This window comes from Nelumbo nucifera, chromosome 2 (genome assembly GCF_055504915.1).
Source record: "Nelumbo nucifera cultivar China Antique chromosome 2, China Antique-T2T, whole genome shotgun sequence".
Taxonomy (NCBI): Eukaryota; Viridiplantae; Streptophyta; class Magnoliopsida; order Proteales; family Nelumbonaceae; genus Nelumbo; species Nelumbo nucifera.
In genome coordinates this window covers 100,910,950-100,924,402 of record NC_142650.1, presented here as the reverse complement: position 1 = coordinate 100,924,402, position 13,453 = coordinate 100,910,950, and the positions used below count along the sequence as shown (strand labels likewise).

General features: G+C 44.6%; 1 protein-coding gene across 1 annotated transcript in view; it reads left to right on the top strand.

Moving 5' to 3' along the window:
* The window catches only part of LOC148802616 (zinc finger BED domain-containing protein RICESLEEPER 2-like), a 30,608-nt gene extending 27,232 nt beyond the window's left edge, over positions 1-3,376 (top strand). Inside the window, exons 2-3 of the mRNA XM_088897948.1 lie at positions 2,425-2,468; positions 2,574-3,376. Coding sequence (XP_088754074.1) covers positions 2,425-2,468; positions 2,574-3,376 — 847 coding nt within the window. The remainder of the gene's footprint in view (positions 1-2,424; positions 2,469-2,573) is intronic.
* Positions 3,377-13,453: the final 10,077 nt, after the last annotated feature.

The following is a 13,453-nucleotide window of genomic DNA, read 5'->3' as shown; positions in this document are numbered from 1 at the left end:
CCTTACCAAGAGTCTCAGTTAAGGAGGTCTGGGCCTGTTTGGAGTGGTTAATACTAGAAATGGAGCTTAGCCTTTTCAATATTCAATTAGTGGGAGATGCGCTGAACAATAGCAAGACCTTGTTGGAGGATTCTTTTTATTTATTTATTTGAGGAAGTATTAATCCTCCTATACACAGTTGCAGGCTGTGTTTGGTTGCAGTGCAATTTTATTTGCACTAGTATAAATGTAGGAGAGTGCAGATGAAAAAAATGCAAATTCTCATTTAATTTTGTTTTGGATTTTATTTTATTATTCGTCATGTCTTAATTTACTTTATTTTTAATGCAATCAAGCAAAATAAGTTAAAGTTCGAAACAAAAATAGGTCAGAATTTACATTAAAATCATTTGCACTGTCACGATTTCACATCAGTACAAATTTATTTGCATTGCAACCAAAGACAGCCTTAGAGTTTGTGATTTTTAAAAAAAAAAAAAGAAAATGGAAATAGAGCAGATCATACTATGCCTCATGAATTCGAGCAGCCTTTACAGCTCCTGCTTATGTGCTTTATTTCATGGGAAAATATTCCCAATGCAAGGTTGCAAAAGACAATTGGGATGGTGTGAGAACGGGCTTACCCTGATGGAAGCCAATCTCATGCCTAACTAGGAGAGTAGGGCAGACTTATTTTAAAAAATTTTGCTATTTTTGTTTTTCCATATATCATATATGCCACAGAAGTGCACTACTCCTTTCAAGAAGAAGTCGTCTTCATTATATTTGTTATACTTTTCATCCTCCTCTCCCTTTCCTCAATATCCTCATTCTCATAAGGGTTAATTATTCTTTGTATAGCATTTCTCCATATTGGCTCTAAAATAAGCAATGGAGGGAGGTTGCTTAATGTCCTTATCTTGTTCATAGAGGGGTCATCCCGATTCTTGACTCATACCCCATCTTTTGAATCTTTCCCTTGTTAATAGTGTTTTGTTTAATGGAAGATATATTAAAACACATATTCATTTGGTGTGGGCTCTTTAGTTTCCAAACTTCCGAAAAAGCATTAATATTTCCATTATCCACCTCTTCACCTATCAATGTATATGTTGATCTTATTGTGAAGATTCCTTTTGGATTTGGTCACTCTAAATAGTTCATCTTCCCTTGGAAGTGAGAGAACAGGAATGGTTCTAACCTTTTCCTAAACTTAATAAGGTAGGCTTTTCAATATATTTTCTTTGTTCCACATCCTACTCTTTGGTAACAAACTCACCAAGTTTATGGTCTTACTCTCCTTGACAATGGTTTTTGAAAAGACTAAGAGGGTTATTAGGTACCCGAGTATCATTTCAAAAGTTAATGGATTTTCCATTGCCTATTTTTCATCTAATATCTTTCTTTAGAATTTTTTTTATATTTTAGAATTCGTCTTCATGCCCAAGAGATTTTTTTATTTCTATTATATCTCAAAAATTTTATTTTTAATATATTTGTCATTGATTACCATAGATTACCATAACCCATAGGTTATTAGGTTGTGTAAGAATTTTCCACCCAAGATAGCTATACAAGCCACATTTATCTATAGCAGTTTCTTTAGTCTCCAACCCCATTTGTTTTTAGTTTACAAATGGTGTCCCATTTAACAAGTTACTCAATTTTTTATTGTGCTTTCACCATAGGAAAGATCTTTGTTTCTTATTAATATTATCAATCAAACCTCGGGGAACATTAAAGTTCCTCATTAGAAAATGAGGTACTAATCGAGGTATTAAATCGTTGCATTTAAAGTTCAGGGACGAAAATGGAATTTGACCCAATGTACGGGATATTAATCGAAAATTTTCCTATTTTTAAATGGCTAATGCCACCCACCTAATGCTTCAAGCTTAACACAGATGGTGTGTATTGTCATGGATCAATGATCATATATGAGTTGTGGTGATGGTATAATTAGCTAGGGAGAACAATGGCAACCTCCCCAGTGGAATTCCATAACTACTATGGCCACACTACATGTTCTAAAGCTGAAGACCATGCGCTCTTGGATGATCTTTGGTTGTGTGAAGATATCAACCTAGAGGGTGTTTGGGTTGAAATGGACTCGAAGGTTCTAACTTAAATGGTGAATGGTAAGGCCTCCATTTCCCTAGACCCTGCTGGATGTTTGGGCGGATATTTCTTATTTATATAGAAGGGTCACTTCCAGGAGACAGGGATGGGTTCCTCACAAAGCACATCCCATCGGTGCCCCACAGCAGCTCATCCCCGTGCATGAGCTTTGCTTGCTTATATTGTTCCAACAGTCTCTTGCAATCTCTCAACCTGCCTTTTTAATATAAAATTCATTAATAGTATTTAGTATTCTTAAGTAAGTTTCACCATCTTTTATATCTACTTTTGTTATTTAGCTTTTTTCTGTTTTATTTATTGTTATAGGTTTGTTTATGTGTCTTGTCCACACACAAAAAAGGTTCTTGCAGGTATATTAGTAAAATGTTTTTTAGATTGGAATATTGATAGAAAGTTATCTAAAATTACTATTAATAATTGCACTACGAATGATATCATTTCCAATGATATTATAGATAAGCTTTCTATGAATTCACTTATGTTGGATGGAAGATTCTTGCATATGCGTTGTTGTACACATATACTTAACTTGATTGTACAAGATGAATTACTTGTGATTGGAGATGCTATTGAAAAAATTCGTGACAGTATTGTGTATTGGAAAACAATCCCCAAAAGAGAACAAAAGTTTGAGGAGACATCCCTACCGTTGCAAATTCATAGTAAGAAGTTATCTCCTGATTGTAAAGCCAAATGGAATTCAACATATGAGATGCTTTATACTACTTTAATTTATAAGGATGTCTTCTCTTGCTTAAGGCAACGTGAATCACAATATAAATGTTTGACAAGTGAAGAAGAATGGGAGTTGGCAAAGGAAATTTGTGGGAGGTTAAAGTTGTTTTATAAAGTGACTAAATTATTTTCAGGAACTAAGTATCCTACATTAAATTTATATTTTCCCAAAGTTTGTGAGATTAGAATAACATTATCTCGGTGTCTTAAATGTTCATATGAGATTGTAAGGAAGATGGCATTGAAAATGTTGGAGAAATTTAACAAGTATTGGTGTATGATTAATGTCATTTTTGGTGTGGCAACTGTATTGGATTCAAGATATAAGGTGAATTTGATAGAGTATTATTTTCTTATGATATATGCGAATGGTGCATTGGATGAGATTAAGAGGATTCGTCAGTTGTGTTATGACTTGCTTCATGAGTATCAATCCAAATCCAATTATAAAGAATTTGGACATGGTAGTGAAACTTTAGATAGTCCAATTTACACATCTGAAAACATTGATATGGAAGAATAAGATCCGCTTTCCAATTATGACTTGTTTGTTAATAGGAGTTCAAGTAATTTGATTGCGAAGTCAGAGTTTGACCATTATTTGAAAGAAAATGTACTGCCTAGTACTCAAAACTTTGATATTTTATCTTGGTGGAAGTCAAATGGATTCAAGTATCCTACCTTACAAACAATTTCCAGTGATGTACTAGCTATTATTATTTTCACAGTTGCTTCAGAGTTTGCCTTTAGCATTGGGGGAAGGCTAGTAAGTCCACATCTTAGTAAATTTCATGCCAACACATTGGAGGCCTCAAAATTGGTTGGCACATGAAATTCAAGGTAATATTATTTAAATTGAATCTTTATATATTGAAAAAAAAATGAATATTCATTATTTGAGCTTTATAATTAACTTTCTTCTTTTGTGTAGATGCTCCTGTTGGCGAGGTTTTTTGCACATATAACACCATCAATAGTGATGATTCAAATATAAATGATGAGATATTTAAATAGTGATGATTTTAATATAGTTTTAACTTAAACTCGATATACTAACTCTTGGTTTTTCTTTATTGCTTTAGGAAAATGAGGCTGTGGATTGAAGTAAAAAGTTGTTTGAGTGAGATGGAGCTGTATTTGTGTATTTTGGATCAAGTAATACATTTTCCAATTTGTTGGAAACCTATTTGGCGTGATTGTTGTAAAGTAATTTTAGAGAAAACCAGTTTTCTTACATGAAATATTGTTTTCTACTTGGGCTGATTTTGGAAAATTTGAAATTCCATGTTTTCCCCATAAAGATCCCATTTTTATGTGAGATTATCAGCCCATTGACTAAGGACTTTTACATTAATGGAGTTAGACTTCTTAGGACTTACCACATCTTATTAGGGGTGCAACTTGGGTCAGATTGGGTTGAGCATTTTAAAATTTTGAATGGGCCACCTTTTGAACTCAAGCCCAGTGTAGATGAAATTCTTTCAAATGGAGCAACCCAATTTTTCACTTGTATGTGTACACACAGATAACACATTTGAATGGGCCCATGTCTGATCTCAAGCCCATTGTAATTGAGATTCTTCAAATGAAGCAACCCTTTGCACCTGCATGTACTCAAAGTACAAACAGACACATCCAAGTCTGAATAGGGTACAAAATTTGCATCCTAACTCAAATCATGATATGCCTAAAAATTGGCTTCTCAACAAACTTAACTTCATAATTTCAAATTTCAATTCATTGCTTGTCTTCTATTCATCTAAGTGAGGCCATCCCACTTGAATGTCTTTATGGTGAGAGTTTGTTTAGGAGAAAAACTTGTCGTGAACAACCTGTTAGCAAAGACTGCTTTTTCCCTTTCAATGTTCTGTTCATTAAAGTTTTGTTGGTATGATTATCTTAGAGTCCAAGAGAAGAATAATGATGAAACAAATGGTGAAGAGGTTATGATATTCTTTTCCAAAGTTTCTTTGTATCCAAAGCTCAATATCCCTTGATTTCTTTATTACACTCGCGGCTGTAATCAGGTCGGATTCAATTCAGATCCAAGCACATCCAAATATGATCCAACTATTGGAACTTCAAATCCAAATCTGACCCGAAATTTAATTGGATGGTGGGGACTCAGTTCGGATTCGGATTTGATCCGAATCTACCTCATTATTTCTCAAAGCAAATCTACCAGTTGAACCATCAAATCTGCTATTAGATCGTTGTTCACAAGTATTCTGAAAATCCTGCTATTATGCTCCCTCAAAACACTCCAGAAAACAGAAAATGACCTATTGAACATATATTCTAGCAAGACAATGTGTTCATTTTTTTTCTTGGTTAAAAAACAGAAAAAAAAATCATAATTTTTTATTGCTGATATGGAATTTTTCTGTGTTTTCCACATTTGGCAGAGCTCCATCTTTTGGTGTTTCAAGAAATGCTCTTAGATTTGGTTTTTCTGAGGAATTGGGCACTCCCAAGTGACTGGCATGCATTTGGTTTTTCCTGCAGTTTTGTTTTCTGGAGAATGTTTGCCATCTCTAGGTCTGCTGGTTACCTATGAACAGGATTCATCTACAATTCCAAACACCATCCGAGTATATCAAGGGTATTGCAATTTAATTGTAATTGGCAGATTTTTTGGTTGGATGAACTTGGTATTATTGTACAGCTTTATAGACATTGTCCTGGTTTTAAATTCTGCAAAATTGGCATTTGGTGGACATGAGTCGTCCTGAAAATGTTGGACAGAAATATATTATAAGAGAAAACCATGAGCCCATGAGCTGGTTAATACCAATTTTGAACAATAGTATATACAGTAACGTGATCATTTTTAATTTGATTTTTTAATGCTTTTCAATACCCAATTGTGTCTAAACTGGATTCCAATCTGAATATAAACAAATCAAATTTGAAAGTTGGAATTGGATACAATCATTTGAGCAGGGAAATGTCAGGGATTACCCATCCCCAGACCTGTCGGGGATTCCTCATCCCCAATCGGGCCAGGGATGGGGGTTGAATCTTCACCCCGATACCGGGGACGGGGCAGGAACGGGTGCGGGGATTTTAGTTATAGGGCGGGAAGGGGGAGTGCATGCCCCACCCTGTTGCCATACCTAATAACTACACATTGAGAACATTTGTTGTATTTGCATATTACCATTCATGGGGAGATCTTAATATACAGTTATTACTGTCCTCTGGGTAACGCTGGGCAGGAGACCGGAATTGTGTTTGCAGTGCAAAATTTGAACCACTTATAAATTCTGTACTCAATTCTGCTCTGCATCCATTTATTAAAGTATCAGTGTAAAGTTTGCATTTCAATAATTGATGCAAAATTTGCATCACCTTCTCCTAGCTACCTCAATTCTCTCTCATATGATTCAGGAACCGTATCATCTTGCTTCCTATCTCACTTTCCAAAAAAAAGAAAAAAATAATCTCCTACCTCCATTCTCTGAAATATAAAATAGGGGTCAGTTCATTTTACTTCTCATAAACAAATAAGACAACCAAATCTGAATTAAGTAAAACTAGCACCCATCCTATTTGTAATTTTGCACTCGATACATTTACACCAGTACAAATGAATAAAAATAATTGCCACATCAGCCCTTGTACTCCGATACATTGCATGCACCGCTGTATTACCAAATCATCAATTCTCTGACCAATAAAAATAATTGCCATATCAGCAAAAATCAATATAATTAAGTTTACTGATGTGACGGTTGTTTTTATTTGAAAAAACAAAATCATAGGGGTTATACTACTCCTGTATGGCTAGACCACTTCAAATATTAATTCTCATTCTTTTTCCGATCCCAATTTCTGCAATTGAACTTAGAACATTCACTTACTTTCATGGTTTTCAAAATCAGACCAGACTAGAAAAATTGGAAATCAGTCAGGCAATCAGTTTCATACTTCCATTTTATCCCAGAATCGTTATTTTGCTAAAAACTGTTGATTTGGTCAGTAAATTATTGATCCGAGTGGTCAAACCATTTGAATCCTCCAATGGTTTTTAATATTTTGTTAGAACGAGCCATCCATTTGTTTCAAATGAACCCCTGATCGATTCGTTGTCCGATTCAATTTTAAAATCCTTGCTTACTTTCCTTGCGTGTAGATTAAGCTTAAAGATACCAATAATTGAATTGAGAACTCAATTCAAACTGGATTCCAATTCCTACCAAAACAAATTAATTTGGATTCTGATGAAGGGAAATTTAGCCCGGCCTCGCGATCGCCCGACACGTGGCAAAGGCAAGCAGCTCGGGACAGTAGAGCACCCAAAGCGAACATCGGAAGCAAGTCCAAACTCACTACCGAGCCCGAACTCCAGACCGCTGTACTTAGTCCGAGCTCCTTGTTAAGAGCGAGCTCCCTGTCAAAGGTCCGAGCTCCCTAAAACCCGAGCTCCCTAAGTCCGAGCTCGGTACTAGGAGCCCGAGCTCCCCAAGTCCAAGCTCGGTACTAGGAGCCCGAGCTCCCCAAGTCCGAGCTCGGTACTAGGAGCCCGAGCTCCCTAAGAACCCGAGCTCCCTAAATCCGAGCTCCCTACTAGGAGCCCGAGCTCCCTGATTAAGAGCGAGCTCCCTGTCAAAGGTCCGAGCTCCCCAAGTCCGAGCTCGGTACTAGGAGCCCGAGCTCCCTAAAAACCTGAGCTCCCTACTAGGAGCCTGAGCCCCCTGTTAAGAGCGAGCTCCCTACTGAGAACCCGAGCTCCCTGCAAGGAGCACGAACTATACTGGGCCCCAAGCCTCACAAAGCTGACCCGAGCTGACCCGTGACAGCTCGGAACACTCCAAACCGAACTCAAGGTACCTCGCTCGCCACTCCAACACTTCACTTCCAAAGCACCAGGCCAGCCAAACGTACCCGACACCAAGGACGTCTTTATCAAAGGGCGACGTACCTGACTGATTTGGGATCTGACGCCTGACAGCCGCATTTCAAACGGCTTCCTGCCACCGCCACCTGCAGCCGTCGTCACTAGCCGCAGAGACGGCTCCGATAAAAGGAACAGTGGTGGTTCTGTCTGACCAGAGGAAATGACACCCGAACTGGCGGGAGTTCAGAAGTAATCATGCCCGACCTGACGGAGGCCTGGAAGTGAGTGCGCGAGGTGGTTATAAAAGGCTTCTACCCCCCAGGGACGAGGTATGCGAACTTCCGCGCTATCTGGTTATTCTTGCCTTTGAAGAATTCTAACTTGAGCTTCGGAGCCCTTACGCCGGGTTCTCCCCGGAGCTTCTCTTCTCCTCCCGTTTCAGGTCCCTGTTACCCATTTCAGAGGCAAGGTCATCAACAGCTAAGACCGGCCAAATCGTTCATCATCAATTGGCGCCGTCTGTGGGAACACGCTTCAAAAAGCCTCCCTCCGAAATTTTCATACCCTTCCCTTCTTCTCTAAAGAACTCATTACTTATGGCCTCATCCAGCAACGCCGGACGCGGCACAAAGACGAACACCACCGGGGAACAGCCCCAAGTCCCCGTAGTGTGTGTGGGGCAGTTCACCATCCCCCTCACGGTGGATGGAATCCCCAACCTGACTACGCCACAAACAGTGGCACCTATAAGCCTGCCCTTCGCAAACGTCTCCTTCCCTCCTCCCATCGAGACTACCTTCTCCAAACCGACCGCCGTCCCCCTGGCAGCTAGCCAGAATCGGTTGGACGACTTAATGCAATGCATGCGAGCAATGCAAGCCCAGATGCAGCAGTTCCAGCAACACCAGCTTCACCAACACCAAGTGTTGCACAACCTCTCCCAATACCATTATCAGCAGCAGTTTCCCCAACTGACACCGAACCAACCGCCGCTTCCACCTCGCCACCCTGCCCCGAAGCCAGTAAAGGCCTCTCCGCAAGATGGGCGCCTTCACCAAGGAAAGGCCTCCAGGCCCCAGAATCCCCCAAACAGCCAGGCCTCGACCCAGGCCGGAGAGAAAGAAAAGTCATCCCCGCTTCGCGGCTCGCAGGCGGATCAGGAACCTTGCCCGCGAGGTCAGCACCTCGGGTCTCAAAACCGGAGTCCCCACTGCTGGGAAACCGATTCAGCGCACTGACAGCAGCAGACTACCAGAACTCCGAGCCCATCGAGCTCGGCAACACGGAGGCCAGCAGCGCCAGCACAAGGCCCACTCAGCAGCGGAGGCGCCGTCGAAGTCGACGAACCGCCACCCGCGTCTTATCCGAGCTCAGAGGCAAAGGCGAGACGAGCTCGGACGAGGTAGGAATCGCCCCGATTCTCTCAGTTCCTTCCCCCCTCGCCTCAGAACTCCTGGCAGTCCCCTTGCCTAAAGATTTCAAGCTCCCGCCCCTAGACAAGTACGACGGATCCTTCGACCCCAACGACCACGTGAACACTTTCCAGTCCCAAATGCACCTCGCCAGGGCCAGCGAATCATGCATGTGCGTGGCCTTCACCACCACCCTCAAGGGGGTAGCCCGCACTTGGTACAGGAACCTGGCCCCCGAATCGATAAAGTGCTGGGCTCAGTTCGTACAGGTCTTCACGGCGCACTTTGTTACCAGCAAACGGTGCCCCAGAGCAGAGGAAAGCATCTTCAGAGTAGTCCAAAGAGAAGGAGAACTCATACGGGGCTACATCAAACGATTCAACGAGGCATGCTTACAGATACCTCGGTTGGACCCCGCGGTACAGCTCGCCGCAGCAAAAAGAGGGGTGACGCACAAGGAATTCAAGTGGCACATGGTAGCTAACTAGCCCGCGACCGTGGCCGATTTCCTCAAGCTCGCGGACAAGTTTATGAGGACGGAGGAGGAAATCAACCAAAGAACCGAGGGCGGAAATGAGAAAAGAAAGAGGGACGGCGAGCCCTCTAGCTCGGCCGACCGGAAAAACCCGGCCCGGGACCCGAAACCAAACCAGTCATTCCGAGCTCCCCTCCCACCTCGGACAGATTACACGCCACTGAACACAAGGCGGACCGAGATCCTAATGACGATCAAGGACGCCCCCTTCGTGAAATGGCCACCTCGCCTAAAGGGAAATCTGAACGAAAGAAACAAGAATTTGTATTGTAGTTTCCATAGGAACCACGGTCACAGTACCGAGCTATGTAATAACCTCCGAGACGAGATAGAGGGGCTCATCCGTCGCGGTTACTTAAGAAACTTTGTACAGCACAACAATAATAGCAATAAAGCGGATCAGCCGGGCGAACACTTAAAAGACGCCCCGGAGACTAGCAGCAGGCCCGCCGAACCGGTGCAGCGACAGCCTCCGGCAGAAAGGCCAGTTCGGGGAACCATCCATGTAATTGTGGGAGGTTCGGTGGTGGCGGGATGCACATCAGCGGCAGCTCGGACCTCAGTTCGCGAAGCGGTCCTCGAGGAGCGGAACCCCCCAAAGAGGCCGAAGACCGAGGAGCCGATCCTCTTCACAGAAGACGACGCGCGGGGAGTTCGCTACCCTCACGACGACGCACTCGTCATTAAACTCAGGATCAGCGACTTCGAAGTTAGGCGCGTGCTCGTAGATTCAGGCAGCTCGGCGGACATCCTATTCAAGTCGGCATTTGATCGGCTGTAACTGCCAAGGAGCGACCTAAAACCTGCAAGCACTCCCCTGGTAGGCTTCAGCGGGGAGGAAGTCAGACCCCTTGGAAAGATAACGGTGCCCGTAGAGGTCGGCACGTGGCCTTGTGCGGTCAAACTCAACCACGATTTTCTGGTGGTCGCGACCCCCTCCCCATACAACGCCATAATAGGACGGCCAATCACGCATATCCTGCGGGCGGTAGTCTCTACTTATTATTTGGCAATGAAGTTCCCTACAGACTTCGGTGTGGGGGTAGTGCGGGGCGACCAGCTCGAGTCCCGCAAGTGCTACGTCGCCGCCCTAAAGGGCAAGTCCAAGCCGGCCGGCGACCTCGACCTGGAGCGGCCTACGGAGCAAGGCGAAGAACGAGCCTCTTCGACAGAAGAGACAGTCGCGGTCCCGACCTTACCTACGGACCCATCTCGCGCACTCCAAATTGGTGCTTCTGTCAAGGAACCCCTACGGGCCGAACTGGTAAGTTTTTTACTCCAAAATTTAGATATTTTTGCATGGTCCGCGGCCGAAATGCCAGGCATTGACCCTAATCTTATAACTCACAAACTTAACACTGACCCTTTAGTCAAACCCGTTAGACAGAAGAAACGGAACTTAGCCCCGGAGCGCTGGAAAGCAGTCGACGAGGAAGTCGAAAAGCTCCTCGCGGCAGACTTCGTAAGGGAAGTCCATTACCCGAGCTGGGTGGCCAACCCTGTGCTGGTGAAAAAGGCGAACGACAAGTGGCGCATGTGCGTCGACTACACCGACCTGAATCGAGCTTGCCCAAAAGACTGCTTCCCCCTTCCTAGGATCGACCGTCTAGTGGACGCGACCTCGGGACACGAATTGCTAAGTTTCCTGGATGCCTACTCAGGCTACAACCAAATCCGGATGGACCAGTCCGACGAGGAAAAAACCAGCTTCATAATCGAATTCGGTATATACTGTTACAAGGTCATGCCCTTCGGGTTAAAAAACGCCGGGGCGACCTTCCAAAGACTTGTAAATAAGCTATTTCGGCCCCTGATCGGCACAAAGATAGAGTGCTATGTAGACGACATGGTCGTCAAAACACAGTTTTCGCAATAATTAATACAAGACTTAGATTCTGTCTTCCAAATCCTGCGTCAGTATAACATGAAATTAAACCCCAACAAATGTGTCTTTGGCGTCACCTCAGGCAAGTTCCTGGGCTACGTTGTCAATCGACGTGGCATCGAGGCCAACCCGGACAAAATACAAGCCATCCTAGATATGAGACCACCTCGGAAAATAAAAGAAGTCCAAAGGCTAAACGGCCGCATAGCCTCCCTAAGCCGCTTCATGTCCAAATCGGCAGACCGCTGCCTACCCTTCTTCAAAGCGATCAAAGGCAAAGGGTTCGAATGGACCCAAGACTGTCAGCTCGCGTTTGACGAGCTAAAAGGCTACCTCGCCAAAGTACCAACCTTAGCTCGGCCCGAGGAAGGCGAAGTCTTAGAGCTATACCTCTTAGCCAGCGACGAGGTAGTCAGTTCGGTACTAGTAAAGGAGGCAGACCGGGTCCAGCGACCCATATATTATGTTAGTAAAATCTTGCAGGGAGCAGAAACAAGGTACCCGCAGATAGAAAAGCTAGCGTATGCCCTGGTGATAGCAGCACGGAAACTCCGCCCGTACTTCCAGGCCCACACCATCATCGTCCTGACCGACAAACCTCTGAGGCAAGTCTTACTCAAACACGAGGTTTCCGGCCGGCTGACGAAGTGGTCCATCGAGCTCAGCGAGTACGATCTCCAGTACAAGCCAAGAACTGCCATCAAGGCCCAAGCCTTGGCAGATTTTATCGCGGAGTGCACATTCAACCCCGGAGCCCCTGAACTGGTCGAGCCCGAGGTCCCCAGTTCGGGCGAACTCGGAGCTCTCAAGCCAAACGAGTCCGAGCCCCGTGAAGTAGCAGCCAGCGTGGCTTCCCTCCTGGTTAGACCAAGCGCGAACTGGGATGAGGAGCCCTGGATCCTTCACGTGGATGGCTCCTCGAACCAACAAGGCAGCGGGGCTGGAATAGTGCTACGCGGCCCGGGCGGAACAAAACTAGAATACTTACTACGCTTTGAGTTTGCGGCATCCAACAACGAGGCAGAGTACGAGGCACTGATAGCCGGGCTAAACCTAGCGCGCAAGGTCGGGGCAAAGCACGTGGTTATCTGCACTGATTCCCAGCTCGGGGTCAACCAAATTACAGGCGAGTACGAAGCACGCGAACTCACTATGATTGCGTACTTGGCAAAAGTAAAGGAACCGACTGGCTAGCACGAGCCCTGTCCCGACTGGCTAGCACGAGCCACAACGCCAGGAGAACCATGTACGTAGAGGACTTGCCTCAGCCCAGCATTCTCGGGAGGGCAGAAGAGGTCGCTCCTGTCACCGAAGCAGAGCCGAGCTGGATCGACCCACTCGCAAGCTTCTTGTTAGACGGAACCCTCCCCGCGAACCGCAACACAGCCAAGAGGGTGCAGCGCCAGGCAGCCAAATACGTCATGATAGACGAACGGTTGTACTGACGATCCTACACTTTCCCCTATCTGCGATGCTTGCGCCCAGCCGAAGCCGAGCTGGTACTCCGCGACATCCATGAAGGCTTGTGCGGCGGACACCTGGGGGGCAGAGCCCTCGCCCAAAAGGCACTTCGACAAAGATACTACTGGCCAACGATGAAGACAGAGGCAATCGAGCTCGTCAGAAAATGCGGCAAGTGTCAGAAGCACGCCAGCATCCACCATCAGCCCGCGGCCGACCTCAAGTACCTCACCAGTCCATGGCCCTTCGCCCAATGGGGCATCGACCTCCTGGGGCCAATCCCACCAGCGACAGGCGGGAGAAAATTCTTAGTGGTGGCAGTAGATTATTTCACAAAATGGATAGAAGCCGAACCCCTGGCAATAGTTACGGCCCGAAACATACAAAACTTCTTTTGGAAGAACATCGTATGTCGCTTCAGGCTACCTCGGGTACTGATCTCCGACAATGGAAAACAGTTCGAAGAC